Here is a 19,920-nt window from a genome sequence, read left to right as displayed (position 1 = left end):
TGAAGCAAATATATTAAATAATCAACCCATCTGGAAATTTTTATTTTACATTATTTACATTAGGAAAGGGTATTATCTCTGAAATTCCTTCCTTGGGATTATTCCAACCATATTTATCTTTGAGTTTTAGCTGTTTGTTTGCTTTTGTTTGAAAAAGGTTGATTTAGACATAGCCTTTGGGGAATACATTTGATACATGAAATTGTCAATATCTGCAAACTGAATTTGCTGTACTCTTACTTCTGCCATCTAGACAAATTTTATTCAAACTTTTCTCAGGCCATATCCTGGATAGGCCTCTTTACCTGAAAGGTCACTCCCTGCTCTCTCATCAGATTCTACTCCTTATACGGCTTTACATCTTTATAGCATTTATCCTTATCTGAAATTGTATAATACATTTATTTGTTTATTATCTGTTTCCCCCACTCGAACACACACAGGGCTACATCCCCAGAGCACACAATGGTGCTTGCACATAGCAGACATAAATTATTTTATTTTTGTTAAAAATGATTAAATGAATAAATGAAAGATAGAAATTCTTTACAATATGGTTATACTCTTTACATCATTTCTTTTTTGAAAAAGCATCGGACCTGGAGTCAGAAGACTTTATCCTTAACAACTGTGTGACTTCAGACAAGTCACTAAGACTCTGAGCCAGTTAAATCCTTCGTAAAAAGAGTGTTAACATACCTGCCTTACCTCTTATTATAGGACTAATATGAAGATTGAATGAGTTATACTCCATAAAAATCTATAGAGGTTATACAGCCATATGTAGGTTGTATAGCCATTATTCAAAACAATTTTAAAAACTCACCAGTCAACTATGGGAAATGAGAAATCAGTGGCAAAATTGTATAATAGAATGTTAAAGCCCTTGTATTTGAACTTATTTTTTTCTTTAGAGATAGACTTTAATTCTCTACATGGCTAATCCTCCTGTTTGCAACTTAAGCCACTTCATCGATTCATTCAGAAAATATTTATGAAGCATCACTATGTACCAGGTTCTTCCAGGTACTGAGGACATAACAGTGAGCAACCCAGAGCCCACCCTCATGAAGATGATATTCTGGGATTAGAGGCAGGTAATAATCACCAAAATGAAATAAATAAACAAGGTGATTTTAGATGCAATAAAAGATATAAAGAAAATAAACAAAGGCAAAGAGAATGGAACATAAGTGACTGGGTGTGGATGCGCTCATCTTAGCTGGGACATGAGATGGTGATGGGAAGGGACGTGGTAACCTGCACCAGCTTCTCCTGCCATCACAGCATCATCTTCTACCTGAAGTCCTGAAATGTAAACTGAAGTCTAGAAACAAAAGCGTCCAAAGCAGCTTCCAGGGAGCACGTCTAAAATGATTTGGTAAGTGATACTATTCCTAAGTTTGAAGAAGATCTGGCTTAAGATGAAGCTGTCTTTAGTGAGTAATCACCATTCTGGCCATGCAATTAAATGCATCTATAATGGGTCACTTCTGGTTTTAACCTATGGCCACATTCAGTATGAACTTTATGGATGTATTTTCACCTACCTATGATGCAGAGATTTTTCTAAACCCTGATGGAATGTCCTAATTACATCAGGCTCTCAGATAATTGAGCAGAAGTGATGCACGTAATCAACATTCTATAGAGTCTCCTAGATAAGAGTCTGTTGGCAGCTGGCTCTGAGTGGACCCCAGTTGCCCTGGAAGTGTCCTTGAGGCTCCAGTTGCGTGACAAATGAGAGGTCCCACTAGATCCCCACTATAGCAATCTCCCCTCCAGCTGTGTGCACTTCAACCATACTGACCATTTGGACTGATTTCTCGCTCCTGAATTGTATCAACTAAGATTCTTACAGGGAAGTCTTTTCTAAAGACAGTTTTTATTTTTTCATCTTTCCTTATTCTAACAAAATTCCCATCATAGCTCTGGTCCTTCCATGGGAGTGGGGATGGGTGGAACCAGGAATGGCAGTCCTAAATGCTTAGGAAATTATATATATATTTTCTTTCGTGAGTATCTCTCCTTTTCTGACAGTTTTCATACCCATCAAATACCAATGTAACAAATTCCAAGAAACTATTATGAATGGGTGGCTTAGTTTAAACCAATCCACTAAACAAGATCTAAAGATACACAAGCACAAGTACACATGCCGGAATATACATATATACACTCCTACACATGCACACACACACATAAATTCTTATGTATATATGTGTCCATTTATGTGCTTACACATTCAAGCATGACCTTCTTGAAGCATTACTTTGTTCAATAAGTAATCAATATTTAATAAGCACAAAGTACTATTCTTGGTCTCTTGAAAAAATGATGAAAAAAATACATTTCCTAACTTTTAGGTACTATTATAATAATAGGGAGAAATTAGGTATGTTCACAAGAATAAACAGTATAACACAAGCACATAAGATTTAAAAAACCCCTTGATTTAATAGAGAATTATTATTTATTTCACCTAATGATTCTTCCCTTATCAGATATCGTCAACTCTAATTTATTTTAATGCAGAATTTTAAATGAATTCTAATTTTAAGTGAATTTTAAGATAAAATTATATTTGATCCTAAATACATTTTTAGTAATTCAACTATTTGAGAAAGTGATGATCACATGTGTAGAGAGTTTAATATTATTTATTGTAATAGGATATGAATATGTTACCAGTGAATTGATAGAACAGTAGATAATGTTTTCACTTCTTCCTTCTGAGGGTATGTTAACTATGTAAGTAACATATTCCCTTTTGAAATTCAAGTTACAAAATGTTGGACCATAGCCATAGCCATTATTCTGTCTAAATAAGAAACTATGCATTGAAAGTATTTTATGATCAGTTGTGGAAATATTCATAGTGGCTGTTTCTCACTCCAAGAAAAGTTAACGGCATTCTGACAAGTCTGCAGAGGCTGGAACCTTGGGTAGCAGCAATGAGGATGAAATGCCCATTTTCAATGAAATTCTAGCTTATTTCTGCCAGTTTTACAAAAAATAAAAAATAAAAGTGCATAACTTCCTTTGGTCTCCATTCTAGAAGGTGGGATGAATTGCATGGTTTTAAAAAGCCTTAAGTTGCAACTCTGTGGAGTCCTTCAGAGTAAGCAGACCTGGTAAAACTGGTGACTGGTTATCCGGGCAGGAGTTGGAGCAGCTGAAGCCCTGTTACGACTTGTTTCATTACCTTGGGTTTTCTTCTTTTAACGTCCCCTTGGAAACTTTTACAGTACATCCATCAAAATAAAAATCGTAATTGAAGAGACCACATGCTGGATGGAAATAGTGATGAGGGCCATCTCATCACAGAAACTGTAAGTAAGAAATATGTGCTCCTTCTTTCTGCATTTCTTCCCACAGCACCTAATTTAACCCAGTAATTTCTCAGTAAATGAAAGCAGCAAATGACGGTGAACAAAGGCAGACAGAAAGATCTAAGTTCAAATCCCAGCACTGCCACTTCCTTGTGGAGAAGGGAATAGTAATGCCTGCCTCAAAAAATTGTTGAAAGGGTTAAATGAATCTTTGTTTCTTTCTCTCTTTTACGCACACACACAAACACATTTGAAGCATATAAAGCGCAGAGAAGAAACATTGAAATGTTCATTAATAACTCACAGCTTGGCATGTTTTTCTGTTTTGCAAGAGATGCATCGCTGGATGGTCGACTGATTAACTCCATAGATTCCAAGCCATGTAAAAGTTCCTCCCACTGAGATTGTCCAAAAAGTGTGCCTCCTGAGAGGATCTACATCAAAGCTATGAGGCAGAGAGAAGTGAGTGAACAAATACATTCCTTTGATGCCCAAATATTATTTTAGGTGATGAGGTCATATGGCTAAATCTTTATAAAACAAGAAAAAGTAGCATTGGACATACTCAAATATATTTAGTCGAGATCCATTGGCTGATTGCTCTAATACATTGTGTAATCCACCAGCATCGGCTGATCCTTGAATGAGAACTGTTAAGAAGCCCACAGTCATGACAACCATCTGAAATGCGTCGGTCCACACCACTGCTTTTAGTCCTCCCTGAAATGAAGAGAATGGATGTGAGTTCTTAAAAATGAAGCCTCAACTCTTCCATTTCTGCACAGCCTCTCTGCTAATGCATCTTTCTTTCTCCCTTTTCTCCCTTTCTTCCCCCTTCTCTCCCTCCCTCCCTCCCTCTTTCTCAATCTCTCTCTCTTTCTCTCTCCTTCCCTCCCTTCCTTATTTCCTCCCTCCCTTCCTCCATCCCTCTCTCTTTCTCTCTCTCCCTCTTTCTTTCTCTATTTCCTTCTTCTTTCTTTCTTTCTTTCTTTCTTTTCTTTCTTTCTTTCCTTCTTTCTTTCTTTCTTTCTTTTTCTTTCTTTCTTTCTTCCTTCCTTCCTTCCTTCCTTCCTTCCTTCCTTCCTTCCTTCCTTCCTCCCTTTCTTTCTTTCTTTCTTTCTTTCATCACTGAGCACATTTTATGTGCCAGGTTTATTGAGGATGATCATCTGGGTCTTGCTTGTACAATTTGAGATTTTATTTTTTGTAAATTTAGTGCAGTGAATAAATTTGGGGAAACTGAGATGGTAGGCTACTGAAAAAAAAGAAAAGAACTAGGAAGGAATGATAGATTCCAGACACCCATGGAGAAAGTTGTTTTAAGAGCTAGAGGATGGTCAAATAATGAGGTGAGCAAACCAGAGTGTCAGGAGGGTGAATCTAACAGTAGACCTCAGGAGACGGTGATTCAGCAATAGGTTAGAGCAGTGGTTATCAAACCTGGATGCTTTTTAGAGTCACTTGGGGAATTTGGAAACAAACAAAAAAACCCAATGACTGAGCCCCATCCCCAGGAATTCTGAATAAATTGAGGTCTGGGCTGGGACCCAGTTCTAAGTGTTTTTACAGCTCCCCAGGTGATTCCAATGTACAATTCTAGTTGGGAATATGTGGGCAAGAAGAAAGGAGGAAAGAAAGAAGCTGCTGGAGAATCCCTTAGGAACATGGTAAAGGTGCCATGAGCAAATTAGGAAAGATTAAATGAAGTGATATATTTTAAAAGTACTTTGAAAATGAATAAGCACTATGTGAATGAAAGGATGTGGTATTTTTAACGTTGAAAAATAGAATTACCCCCAGTTACTCCCCCAGAGTGTCAAGAACTTCTGTGAAAAGATGACAGGCTTCATCTTTATCTTGAGAAGAAAGAAGACACTGGATTTGTCTCATCATTTCTCGTGTAGTTAAAGTTAAAATGCAATTTAAAAATAGACATAAAAGTCCCTTCCACATGCATTGTGTTTCTATATTCTGTTCTATTTCCAATTTGAGAAATATGCAATCTCTTACTTCCACCTTCCAAGAGTGGTATTTTGATTTTCTTTAAAGACAGTAAGACTTCTAAACCCAAATCACAATATCATATTTTAGTGATATGAAGACCAAATATCAAAGACCTCAGTTTTCAGAGGCTACTTGGCATGGTTTATATGCATAAACCTGAACTTGAGCTAGACCTGGGGCAAGAGAACAAACCACTTCATCACCGCTTTAACAAATGTGCTTCAAAAGGCAGATTAATGTAGCTATAAGCTACCATGAAAACTTCTCTGATTCTATGACTCCTTCATACAGCAAGAGACACACACGCCCACACACCACTCATCTACAATCCTGACTGTGCCTTGAGTGTCACTTAGGTATTTTAATCAGTCTGTTGTTTTGATTCTACTGTTTACCTCCCTAGATTGCAAACTCTTGGGTGGCAGGAATCCTTCTTTCTTTTTTTCTTTTTTTTTTTTTTATATCTCTTCCACTGGTTATCTTAGCTAGGCTACACATCCACAGGATTAACAGAGTAAAGAAACTGCTCTATGAGCAAAAGTGTTAGATAAATGAGTCACCAGTTTGGTAAGACATTGAAGCTTGTGTTCCAGCGAGAGGTAGGAGGTGGAACAAAGATGTGTGAGAAGAGGTTAGATGGGTGGATTGACTCACAGACTGAAAGATTTCCAACACTAGGTTAAGAAGTTTACACTTTATCCTGTGAACAATGGGAAGCAAGGAGAGAATTAGGTCAGTCAAGTGGCGTGAAGAGATGGATGTTTTAAGAAGATTAAGTTAACAGAGGCATGCAGGGTGGAGGGAAACACTGAAATCAATTAAGAGGTAGTACATTTAGTTTATTTTTGTATATTGTGATTATTAAAGTATCCAGACTTGTTTCTGACATCTTTTTGGTTTCTATTTGTTCTACTTTTTCTGTATTTTTTTCTTCTCTTTCTTAAATCAATTGCAGTTTTATTTTTGCTTTGTTTTAATTCCCTTCTTCTACTCTGATTGTTTTATTTAAATGAGTCTGCTTGAAATTTTGCCATGAATTTTTCATTTAGAGTCAAATTTTTAAAATGTCTTAATCCCCAGCAATTCAAGGATTAAAAAAATCTTTAAGGGGCTTCCCTGGTGGCGCAGTGGTTGAGAGTCCGCCTGCCGATGCAGGGACACGGGTTTGTGCCCCAGTCGGGGAAGATCCCACATACCACGGAGCGGCTGGGCCCGTGAGCCATGGCCGCTGAGCCTGCGCGTCTGGAGCCTGTGCTCCGCAACGGGAGAGGCCACAAAAGTGAGAGGCCCGCATACCGCAAAAAAAAAACCCACAAAAATCTTTAAGTCTAATTACTCTCTTCCTGATTTACATGCTATTGATGTCCAAATGAAAGTTATTCTTTTTCTTAATCTCAAAATTACATATAATAGTAATCATTATTATTATATTTATAATATTATAAACTATATTATTAGATACTATATAAATTATACCATACTATAAAATTATTGTTGTTTTCATTAAGCAACGGAAATTGTTTGACTAGACTTACTAAAGGTTTACTATTTTATTTTCTTATCATTACTTCTTCCATCAAAAACTGGATAATTTTCCTTCTTCCCACAGTATTTCCTCTAGGTTTTTCTCAGGGGAAGATATGTTAGAGGTGATTTCTCTCAATTCTTGACAGTCAGTTTCTGAAAGATAGTTTTGCTAAATACACAATTATAACTGACAATTGTTTTCCTTCAGTGCTTTGAAGATATTATTCCATTGTTTCTGGCTTCCATTACTGTTGCTAAGCAATGCATCTATTTATCCTCCTATGGGAAGTTACTTCAGAGTCACTAATCTGTCACATACGGCCAGACATGTAAGGAATAGGAGACTATTTTAAATTTAGGTAGGAGGAGTATGTCTGGAATAGAATTATGGTAGTGAGAATGGAATGGAAAAAAAATAAGATAAAACTGTAGTGCAAAGAAATGGTGGGATTTGCAAGTATGAAAATAGAGATAAGAGCATTTTTAAATTGTATGTTATCATGATATATGTTAAAAGAGTAAGTGATATGCACACAAGGCCAAAATACATGGATGGTGCTATATGATAATATATCAATTACTTTATTTTTCTCTGCAAAGGAGGAAGGAGAATCCAGCTATCTGCGGACCATTGCCATATTCTTAACTGGTTACTTAAAGCCTCCATATATGGTACCAATGACTCAGAAGAATAAAGATTTCTATTGCAGGGCATGGCAAATAATAGGTGCTCAATGAACGTTTGTTGAACTAAACCGATTGTAACAATTATATAAATATAATTGCCAATACCACCCAGGTTCCTTGGTTAAAACTGACCATGTGTAAGACCAAATGTTAAATGTAGTCCAAATGTATCCATCTATAAGAGACAAAAGCAAGTTGTGGAATCTCAATTTTACAAAATACCAGCCATCCTTGATCGTTCATTCATGCATTTTGTATTCCTCAACGAGTAGACAGTGAAGTATAAATGCTACCTATGTTTTATAATCACTGTTAATGAGCACATTTTTTTTTTTCTCAGTAGTTGTATATGGTCACCTACCCTCCGAACACGGAGATATTTCTGTCATTAAATCTTCTCTTAGCCATGGCTTTCTCAAATGAGCCCAAAGCCCAAATTCTATTAATGGCTGGTACTGAAAAGAATTTTAAACAAAACAATGGCACCTTCCTCTGGAAACTGTGATAGATAAGCCAGCATATTTCTATTTAATTGTGGAATAGCAATTTCTGCTATACTTAGATGCCCTGATGTTGGAAATTAGCCCTTATCCCATATTAGGAGATAGTGCTAAATACTTTTTCACAGCCAGATACATACCAGGGTACAGTAGAATGTGCAAACAATTCCTGTTGCAAACACAGAGCCCCAGAGATCAAACCCAGTCACTATGAAAGGAGAAAAAAATATTGAAAGAAGTTTCTCTAAGGAAAGTAAAAGAACAAACTTTATGAGGAAAAAGTCACAATATTTTTGTCTGTGTTCTTTGTGCGCAAATGGAAATCAAATTAGAGTTGTCTCATTAAATTTTCTCACCTCTGATAAAGATTATTTTATTACATTATTATACCTCAACCCAGCCCATAATTTTCATGTAATGCTAAAAGCCAAATTATTCCTCTTAATATTCTAGAGCTTCCAATCTCTGCACCAATTGTTTGTTTGTTTGTTTTTCTTAACAAAGTTAGTCTGAGTACTTTGAAACCACCTAAACGTTGACCATGAATAAATATTTCTCATTATAATCACATAGCACAATTAAATTGAATACTGAGGACTTCTAATATTACAGGTATTATTATGAAATTTCTTTCACTTTTGTTTCTTCTTTCCTTTTTTTCCCTAGGATTCTATTCTTTCAAAGGGGTCAGGTATAAATCTTAAAATAATTACTACAAGCACATTTTACTCATGTATTCAGAGTATCAACTTCATGAGATTGCTGAGAAAGGACATATATTATAGATGACCTTATTTAGTGGTTGTGTATGTACCATACAAAATTGTCAAACTTACTGCTACCAAAGGAGAAAGGGAAGGAGTAGGGATAAGTTAGTAGTATGAGATTACTGAAACACACTACTATACATACCTCACACCGGTCAGAATGGCCATCATGAAAAAATCTACAAAAATAAATGCTGGAGAGGGTGTGGAGAAAGGGGAACCCTCTTGCACTGTTGGTGGGAATGTAAATTAATACAACCACTATGGAGAACAGTATAGAGGTTCCTTAAAAAACCAAAAATAGAATTACCATATGACCCAACAATCCCACTACTGGGCATATATCCTGAGAAAACCATAATTCAAACAGACACATGCACCCCAATGTTCATTGCAGCACTATTTACAATAGCCAGGTCATGGAAGCAACCTAAATGCCTATAGACATATGAATGGTTAAAGAAGATGTGGTACACATACACAATGGAATATTACTCAGCCATAAAAAGGAATGAAATTGGGTCATTTTAGAGACGTGGATGGAACTAGAGACTGTCATACAGAGTGAAGTAAGTCAGAAAGAGAAAAACAAATATTGTCGGTTAACGCATATATTTGGAATCTAGAAGAAAAGTACAGATGAACCGGTTTGCAAGGCAGAAATAGAGACACGGATGTAGAGAACAAACGTATGGATACCAAGGGGGGAGAGTGGGGGTGGGGGTGGCAGTGGTGGGATGAATTGGGAGATTGGGATTGACATGTATATACTAATATGTATAAAATAGATTACTAATAAGAACCTGCTGTATAAAAAATAAATAAATAAAATTTAAAAAAAAGACACAAGTATCCCAGTGTTCATTGCACTATTTACAATAATCAGGACATGAAAACAACCTGAATATCCAACGACAGACAAATGGATAAAGAAGATGTTGTACATATACACACTGGAATACTACTCAGCCATAAAAAAGAATGAAATTGGGTCATTTGTAGAGATGTGGATGGACCTAGAGACTGTCATACAGAGTTAAGTAAGTCAGAAAGAGAAAAACAAATATTGTATACTAACACATATATGTGGAATCTAGAAAAATGGTACAGATGAACCTATTTGCAAGGCAGGAATAGAGACGCAGATGTAGAGAACAGACATGTGAACATGGGGGGTGGGGAAGGGGAGGGTGGAATGAATTGGGAGATTAGGATTGACATATGTACACTACCATGTGTAGAATAGGCAGCTGGTGGGAACCTGCTGTATAGCACAGGGAGATCAGCTCAGTGCTCTGTGATGACCTAGATGGGTGGGAATGCGGGGGAGGGTGGGAGGGAGGTCCAACAGGGAGGGGATATATGTATACTTATAGCTGATTCACTTCATTGTACAGCAGAAACTAACACAATATTGTAAAGCAGCTATACTCCAATAGAAAGAAAAAGATAAACAAGGAAGATTTACTGTATAGCACAAGGAACTATATTCAATATCTTGTAATAACTTATAATGGAAAATAATTTGCACAAAAAGTATATACAACTGAATAACTTTGATGTACAATCTAACAAAACATACTTTAAATCAACCATACTTCAAAAAAAATTGCCATAACTTCAGTGATTAGAAAACAAGCAATAATCACATTGGGTGTTTGGAACCATGTGGATAAAATCAAGTAACTAGTTATTTGCATTGTTTTCAGCGTTCAGTTTATAGAGCTTTATGTTGTGACAACTAGAGTAATTCAAGCACCCTAACCACAGGAATGTCTCCTCAACAAGATGTTGTGTGTATATTTCTCAAGGTGACAAGGCATGTATAAAAATGGTGGACAGTGCAAGAGAGTGTCGCTAGCTCACCTTGATTGAGGGCCAGAGCAGGAGCATACACCACCACTCCTGTGTAGAGAATCTGGTGGAGAGACAAGAATCAGGTGACCAGTGAGAAAAGTGACACTGAAATTAAGTCTGCCTAAAAAATTCCTTATGACCTTAAAGCTACATTTCCTTAAACTTCTTCGTCAAACACTTCAATCCCAGGCACTCTTGTTTTGAAATCCTTGGCTACTGTAACTAATTTGCAGAAGGGATAATAAGCATGCGATGGAGGAAGAGTGTTGGACTTTTAAGATGGCTGCATATTTTGAGATTTTATGGCTAGATCTGGTATATTTCTGAAGGATATGAAAATAGGGTTCAAGTTAAGTTTTTGATTCACCCTTCCACTACCCCATCATACACATATCACCATGACACAAACACATTTTAGCAATTTGGAACATAAATTTTAGAGTGGAGATGGAAATAATCCGTGATTAGAGCACCATGCAGGGAAAACTACCAACATGGGTGATCTTCATAGTGGGTATATCTTCAAGCTCCCAGACCTGCAGCCACTACACTGATGGAAGTGGATGGAGTCCCATTTAATTTTAAATGAAATTTCACCATTTAGAGATCCATGTGGGGTTTTAAAAGGCAAATATCTATGGACAGGTCAAGGAGCAGTTACTTGTTCTTAAATCCTTCAGTCAGTGAGTGGGAGTTTTGATTAAGGAAAGAGAAGGGAGTTAGCTTCTAGCAGAAAGTTCTTGGTGAGTCACGGGAAATGCATTGAGGGTGTCCCACAGGCAAGTGTGGGGCAGAAAGAGGGCACCCTAGAACCCAGGAGAGGAGTCCAAAAGGGGAATGTGGGAATATTGGTTTGAGAGTATAATCTTAAACAGATTTTCAGCAAAACGGGTATTTCTGGTTCAACATAGTTTACTAGTAAAAAAACAAAACAAAACAGAATTAGTTACCAGATCATTTCATATCAAAAGCAACTTGAACAGGTTAAATAAGAGTTCAAAATAAATTTAAGAAAAAGCTTTTTTTCCCTTGGTGGTTTATTATATATATATTTGTTTGTCATTATTTGTACAGATATATGGGGTCTATGAAATGTGGAAATACCTTGATATAATCATTTGTCTTGAAAGTGCTATCCTTAGAAGAAAGTAGTTTCTTCTTAGTGTTGAATCTTTCTTTTAATTGTGTTAATTGCCCCCTGAAATAAACAAACCCATACTTGTCACTCCCCAATCCACCTCTGCAGCAACCCTTACCCCTTACCGTCTGCAAAATGTAGATGGCTGTGGCTGCATAGCGAACTGGCTTGTTGAATCGTAGTTGTAAGTACTAGAAAGAACAGAGAGAAGGATGTGCAAAGAATCAGCAAGTTTTATGTAAGGGCTGCTAAGAAGGTTTTCTGTTTTCTTGGTATTTCTCTGAGTTTAGTGCTTAGTTTATAACATGATTATACGCTATCTGTACTTGGGAGAAAAGGAAACAAATTTGGATTATTTAAAGTCAAAGATATAGTAAAACTCAATTTTTGCTCAAGCTTCCCTTGATGGTCAGAGAAGATAAATGTTTTTTATTTTTAAATTGTTATTGCTTCAATAAAAACCAGATTTTCTGGCTCATTATCCAGGGCTCTTCCTAGTGGATATGCCAAAGCCATTATTTCCTTTTATATCCCCACTGTCCCCAGATTCAGCTCAGGCCTTCCTTTCCTCTTTCCCAGATCAATGCAGTAGCCCCCTAACTGACCTCTCTAATTCCAAGCCTTGCCCACTCATTCCACCAACCACACACCTGCTGCACTGATTCTCCTAAAGCAGAGCTCTGGTCATGTCATGCTTTTCCTCAAACTTTCTAGTGACTCTCTATCATTGACAAAACAAAATGCACATCCCAGGCTTGACATTCTAAACTCTCTACTGTCTGATCCACACCCTTCTTGTTAGCTCACATCACTAACCCTCACATGATTTATTCTCCACGTAAAATCATTATGTATAATTCAACCAGCATGCTTTGTACTCTGCAGATTTGTCCTTTGTGTAGGCAGATTTTCAGTGTGAGAGAGCCTCCCTCTCTCCAAATTCACCAATTCTTAGAGAATGGACTTGAGGATATGGGGAGGGAAGGATAAGCTGTGACAAAGTGAGAGAGTGGCATGGACATTTATACACTACCAAACGTAAAATAGATAGCTAGTGGGAAGCAGCCACATAGCACAGGGAGATCAGCTCGGTGCTTTGTGACCACCTAGAGGGGTGGGATAGGGAGGGTGGGAGGGAGGCAGATGCAAGAGGGAAGAGATATGGGAATATATGTATATGTATAACTGATTCACTTTGTTATAAAGCAGAAACTAACACATCATTGTAAAGCAATTATACTCCAATAAAGATGTAAAAAAACAAACAAAAAAAAAGGATAGCCCAATTGCCATTCCTGTTCCTACTCATACTTTCTCCTCTGAGCATTTAGGGCAACTAATATTAAACTTCTTTCATATGTAATAACACTTGATCACCTGCTGCCTTGTATTTTAGTGTTGGATTCGCGTAGCTTACTGTATTTGTTTCGTATGGCTACTGTAACAAAATATCACAAATTGGGTGGCTTAACGCAACAGAACTGTGTTCTCTTACAGTTCTGCTGGAAGCCAGGAGTTCAAAATCAATTTCACTGGGCCAAAATCAAAGTGTTGGCAGGGCTCTGCTCCCTCTGGAGGTCTTAGGGAAGAATTTGTTTCTTTGGGGTTTCTGGTGGCTGCAGGCAGTCCTTTAGCTTTTAGATTTATCACTCTAATCTCTGCCTCTTTGGTCACACTGCCTTTTCTTCTGTCTGTCAAATCTCCTTCTGCCTCCCTCATATAAATGTGCTTGTACTTAAGGCCTACCTGGTTTAACCAGGATAATCTCTCCATCTCAAGATCCTTAATTTATTCAACTTTACAGAGATCTCTTTTTCTAAACCATATAAGGTAACAGCCACAGGTTCCTGGGATTAGAACACTTATTATGATTTTTAGAGGGAGGGGGATGCATTTTTCAGCCTACCACACTTACTTTCCCTGGTACATGTAAACAGGGTCTTATTTTATTCATTTTATCTTCGTCTTTCATGTATTCATTCATTTAACAAATATTTATTACTTTCCCTCTATATGGCATTCTGCTATACAATGATAGCAAATATTATATAGTTCATGTCACAAAGGATTTTACAGATTAGAGGAGACCATTAACAAATTTATACTAAAGTAAAATTACAGTGATGGTATGTACTAAAAAGCTACAGGGAGGTGTGAACACACTAAACAGATGGATCTGATTTACTGTTGGAGGTCAAGAAAGGTATTCCTGAACAAATATTCTAGAAGGCACTAGTATTTGTCTTCCAGTGTATGATAAACATGTACTGAATGAACAAAATGAATGTTAAAAGTAGCAAATGACTTGAGGACTTAATATCCTGGTGGTAGTTCTTGGTAGTAATTTCTAATTGGTAGCAGTTCTTTCTTATCTAATTTAAGAAAAATCATTTTGATTAACCCAGAAGTTTACTGATGTGTCCTTTTCCTAGAAATAATACATAGTAAGTGTTGATTGATGGCTTAAGGTGGAACCTTCTTTGAAACCCTAGAAAAAACTCCTCTTGACAGAATTGTGACTCAGTTTCACACTAATCCACATCTCCCAATTTACTGCTCAACCCTTCCCCCAAGGGAAGAACCACCTTATTTTCAGACCATCTTTATTCAGACAACACATTCAGTACACTGTGAGTCAGGTAATAATCAAGTGGATGTGTAACTGAGGGCACTAGGTATGAGGAAAATATTTTTAAAGAAGTAAGGAAGTCACTGAGAGAGAAACTGAAAGTCTCAGGTATCATAGGATAAAAAACAGTGCAAAACTTTTAAGCTGAAGACAACATGGGTTCAAATCACATGTCCTTGGAAGGATTAGTTTATTGCACTAAATGATGGCCACCTCTTTCTAAAATTGGCATTTGTAGGATCTAATGATATAGTGTACGATAACATCAAGTGCAGGGACAGGAACATAGTGGGATCTTAGTGAGTGTAGTAGTCATTGTGGGTGTGACCCCTGGAGCTTATTGGCACTCTCTGTCCCAGTACATGTTGATAGCATCTAACTGCACCGTGATTTTCTGCTTGAGGGCTTTATCTCACCCCTTGCACAGGGCAGACTAGAAGTGCTTGGGGGTGTTATCATTGTCTTTCAGCCAATGACAAAAGGAAGTTGGACCAAAAAATCCCAGTTATTTTTATTTCAAGGAGACCAACCCTGATATGTGATCTGTATTGTCCCCCAGAAATCCCCAGTGAGCTAGAACCTCAGTTGCTCACAATAACAACCTGCTCAAAAGCATAACTTTATTGGCTTCCTTTTTTTTCATGTCTTACTTGCCACTTGCCTACCAATGCTTAATAAAATCATTTCCCCCCAAAATGACTTGCATTAAACTCCTTGTCTCAGAATTTGCTTCTGGGGGAACACAACTTAAGACGGTGATATTTCTACCAAATATGATTCAAGTGGAGACTGCAAAATTGCTTGTAATGAGCTGTGTCTTCTGGTTGATAGGGATTCTTTTCCCATCACATGAAGAACCCGGATAGCCTACTAGAGGATGAAACCAAGTGTAGTATGCTACAAGCTGTCCCATCTGAGTTCCCCTAGACCAACGAGCCACTAACCAACCCACTAACTGATGGCAGTTACAGAGATGGCCCCAAGTAAGACCAGAAGAACCTTACTGTCTTACTAGACTCTCTTGAGCTCAGGTCAGATTACTGATCCACAAAATTGTGAGCAGGTAAAATTGTTGGTTTAAGAAATTTGTTTTGGGATGGTATGTTACACAGCAATAGATAACTGATATAAAATGTGGTATCAGAAGTGGAGAAATGTAACAAAACCCAAACTATGTGATATTGGCTTTGGGACTGTTTGGCATATGAAGTCTAGGAAAGCAAAGGGGAAATCGTTCCTGAAAAATGGAAAGGTAGTGAGAAAACTGCTATAGGAATCAGCAAAAGTCAATGGTTTTAACATTTCAGTTTAGTTCCTCTAAATTCAGTCAATTCAGTCAAACTAGAGAGACAGTATTAAGAAAAATATATATGAAAAAAAAAGAACTAGATCAGAAGTAAGACATCTTGAATTCTAGTTTGAGCTTTGCCACTATCTCACTCTGTTATCTAAGCCTCTGGTTTCTCATCCATGAAATAAGAGACTATTCAAACTGCATAATTCTCCATCTGAAAGATTGTATTCACTCACTCACGTATCCAGTGGTCATCCTGGATCGGTGTATAGTTTTAACTACAGTCAAAAGTAAAAATGGAAGTTCAGCAGAAAAGTTGCATGCTTTGTGCTTGCTTTTAAAAATAGCACAGGTAACATTTACCATCATGTTTGACTATTTTCAAAACCCCAAACCTGATATAGCCACACTATTTTCCATCTCAGGAAATAAGTCCACTTTTCATGTTGGTTCAAGTATCATGGAGCCATCCTTGACTCCTCTTTCTGTCTCACTCCCCACATGCAATTCATAAAAGAATCCTGGCACCTCCTCCCTACCCTTTCAAAATTTCACTTGCATTATCCCCTCTGTCTCCACGCTAATACCATCATTCTTGCCTAGATTACAGCAATAGCTTCCTAACTAGACCCCCTGCTTCAGCAGTAAAAACCTTATAATTAGCCTCAACATACAGCTAGAGTAATATTCTTAAAATACAAATCACATTACAGCACTCTCCTGCCTAAACAGTGCAATGACCCATCCCACTGAGAGTAAACATCAATCCTTATAATGACTTGAAAAGGCCTCACAACATTGGTTTAGACCATATCACACCCTAAATATCCATTTACAACAAATATTTTGTCACTTTATTTACTGTACTGAAATAATACTCAATAATGATATCTTATACCTACACACCTAATTTCTCAAATTTTAAATATAATTACTAAAATGCCACAAATGTAATTTAAAGGAGAACTAAAAGGAAAGCAATTTACAGAAAAAAAAAGTGTATAATCTATGCTTAGAAAACACTATGGAAGAAGTAGTAGCCTGGGCATTATAATGAAAAAGTCTGGATTAGAGAGAAGTAAGTAGTTCAGAAACTATTTAGCTTAAGAAGTCCAAGAAAAATGAGAAAGCAGGTAGACATCAGCTCACAGGTAGTGTTAAGGGTAAATAATAGCATGCTAGATCTATTAGTGTTTGATAAGACAAAGAAGAAAATAACTCTAAGTGAAGTGGAGACAACATGATGAGACCAATTATAAACTGTCCAAGTGGAGATAATGAAAATGTATGATATTGCAAATGAGTTGAGTCTAATTTATAACTTGAGGGTGAAAACAGTTCCTTATGCTTTGACACGGGAGAGGATAGTGACAAAGTAGCACAGATGACATAGATTAGTCTTGAAATCCCCCTGCATATCAAAGCATTTAAATAAGTTGGCTATTGCCAATCCCAAAACTCAATGGCTTAAAAACCAAGGACTTAATATTTCTCACAATTATTAGGATTGGCTGGGTGATTCCTCTACTTGATTCTCTTGAATCAAGGGCTGCCATGGGGCTGCAATCAATGGGAAGTTCAGCTGGAGGAGAAAATCCAAGATGGCATCACTCACATGTCTGGTGATTGGTGTTGGCTGCCGGCCAGTGTGCTTCTGTTCTTCTCTACTTGTTCACTCATCCTCCAGAAGCTAGAACAACTAGACCCACTTCCTGACATAGCTATATCAGGACAACATTCCAAGAAGGCAAAGGCAGAAGCTATAATTACGCCTCATGAGACTTAAGCTCCCAATTCACACATCACTTCTGCCACATGCTATTGGTCAAAGCAAGTCACAAGCAAGTCACCATCCCAGATTCAAGAGGTCAGGAAATAGACTCTACCCTTTCAGTTTTAACTACTTCAAAAGATCCTGGTAAGAATATCTATGGCTAGGTAACAGAAGATGGATGATGAACAAATAAACATAAATTCAAGTTTCTATACAGAGATTGGTAGAAATTTGGGGACTGTAACAACAACAAGAACAATAATGATAAATAATATAAAACTCTTCCATGGCATTTACAACTTGCCAGGCTCTGTTAAAAGTATTTGCATATAATAACTCATTTACTCCTCACAGAAATTCTTTAAGATAGGTAGTTTTATTATTCTTATTTTACATATGTGAAAATCAGGTAGAGAGGGTAAGTCATTTTCCCAAAGTCATACAGCTAGTTAAGCAGCAGAGCTAGTATTCAAAGCCAAGTAGCCTGAGTTTAAAGTTCATACTTTTAACCCCTTTTAATGCCACACTGCTAATTCTTATAAAGAAAGAGGCAGTCCCAAAATATGTACTTTACACAATCTGAATTTCTTCTTATTAGGGTACTACAATTTAAAAAATATGTAAAGGGCAAAGGTAAATGGTAAATTAAATTCAATGAAATGCTTATATGTCCTCTATCTGTACTGTCTCAAATCTCCTCAGTTATATATTTGCAATTGGTTTAATGTAGTAACTGAACTGTTTTACTAAAACTATACAATCCACTGTACAACCTTGACTAAGTCATTTATCTGTATCTCCGTTTTCTTAGCTGAAAAGTGACAATACACAATGTTCTTTGTGCTTTGCAGAATACTGATGTTAATAATAATACAAGTAATAACATCAGCTTTCCTTCATTGAGAATCTCCTACAAGTTAGACAGTATATTAGATGTTTACCTACATGTTCTCATTTAATCATTGAAGTAGCCTGGTGGGCTTGACTTTGTTATTTCTGTTCTACAGATGGAAAGTGTAGGTGTCTGTAGATGTCTTTGGATACAAGTGTATCTGTATCCAAAGCTTAAGCTTTCCCCAATAACACTGCAATATTTTTTCCCATGATGTATAATTGCCCTGAAAATAAGTGAGTGTTTTTCAACTATCATGTGTTATCATCAAGACAATGTGTATCACTAGAGAAAAAAGCAAGAATAACAAAACATGTTCAAGTGGAGAGGAAACAGCAACTACCTCCCAAAGTGAAGATGAAGGAAGTAGTTGTCTTACCTCATATGTGCTGGTGATGCCAGATCTGTAGAACACAGGGAGAAAGAGCTCTGACGTGAAGAGGATCACAAATGCGTACGCAATGAAGAAGATGATGAAGGATGCCCCAAAGCGGTAGACCTCAGCCGGGGTCCCCAGGACAGTGACAGCGGACATGAAGCTGGCTGTCAGAGACAATGCCACGGGGCCAAAGGTCATTTGCCGTCCCCCAACCAGAAACTCCCTTGAAGTTGCCTTTTTTCTCTCCCTAATGGCAAAGAACACCCCAATTCCAGAGGAAATGACAAAGAGGGCTGCAAAGACGACATAATCCCAAACTTCAAAGTTCTTCACCTCCATGCTGGGAAGTATGGCACCAGAGAGTCGCTCTCAACCTGGTCTCAGGGAGAAGTTCTTTCCAAAAGCAAAGCTCAGTAGAGTAGACGCTTTTCCAGGAGAGGAGATTGTGGTTGTGTGAAGAGAATGATGACCAGGGGCACTGTGTAGCACTTCGGAAACCAAGTTGTACTCAGGGAAGATCTCAAAAGTTGACGACAAAGAGGGATCTGGTAGTGGTACCAACAGATGAGAACTTGAAATCTGACCCTGGCCTGGAGCTGTCTTTTCCTCTGCTAAAGCATATGCCACAGAGAAGGAATTCAGATGTGTTCCAAAATTAATAACCACTGGGGGTGGAATGAACTTGCCAGATAACATGCTCTTTAATCTCCTAGATTTTTTTAAACTTAAGGTTAAACATTACTGGGAACCATAGAAGTGATACAAGTTCACCACCTCAGCATTTTTAATGAGTGAAACAGAATCTGTTAAATGCCAACACAACTATCACCTGTATCTTCCATCCGAGTAAGGGAGGGTGAAGGTGTGTCCCTGCAACTCCATGAGACAGTGGGTGTGGGGGAAAAGGAGTAAAGAACGAGGGATCAGGAGACCTTTGCTCAAGTTGGTGCAAACCTAAGTGAGCTGTGATATTGCTGATGAAATATTTAACCCCTCGGAGCTTCATCTGGAACATGGAATAATAACACCTCAGAGGGTTATGATGAGTCTTTAAGTGTCTCTGACTTTCTGACCCTCTTTTTTCTGATCAATAATTAGCTATTATGTGTGCTTATAGTGAAGCACCCTGGAACATAATAG

At 37.4% G+C, this 19,920-nt stretch overlaps 1 protein-coding gene across 1 annotated transcript in view; it reads right to left on the bottom strand.

Annotated features, from left to right (window-relative positions):
• The window catches only part of SLC5A12 (solute carrier family 5 member 12), a 45,107-nt gene extending 25,974 nt beyond the window's left edge, over positions 1-19,133 (bottom strand). Inside the window, exons 1-6 of the mRNA XM_027115697.1 lie at positions 18,781-19,133; positions 11,938-12,003; positions 10,684-10,735; positions 8,191-8,258; positions 3,898-4,052; positions 3,637-3,777 (exon numbers count right to left, since the gene is read on the bottom strand). Of these exons, the coding sequence (XP_026971498.1) occupies positions 3,637-3,777; positions 3,898-4,052; positions 8,191-8,258; positions 10,684-10,735; positions 11,938-12,003; positions 18,781-19,119 (821 nt within the window). The 5' untranslated portion in view covers positions 19,120-19,133. The remainder of the gene's footprint in view (positions 1-3,636; positions 3,778-3,897; positions 4,053-8,190; positions 8,259-10,683; positions 10,736-11,937; positions 12,004-18,780) is intronic.
• Positions 19,134-19,920: the final 787 nt, after the last annotated feature.

This window comes from Aethalodelphis obliquidens, unplaced genomic scaffold (assembly GCF_003676395.1).
Source record: "Aethalodelphis obliquidens isolate GAN/ISIS:26980383/991018 unplaced genomic scaffold, ASM367639v1 scaffold14, whole genome shotgun sequence".
In the NCBI taxonomy this organism is placed as follows: Eukaryota; Metazoa; Chordata; class Mammalia; order Artiodactyla; family Delphinidae; genus Aethalodelphis; species Aethalodelphis obliquidens.
This window is presented reverse-complemented; position numbering and strand designations above follow the sequence as displayed.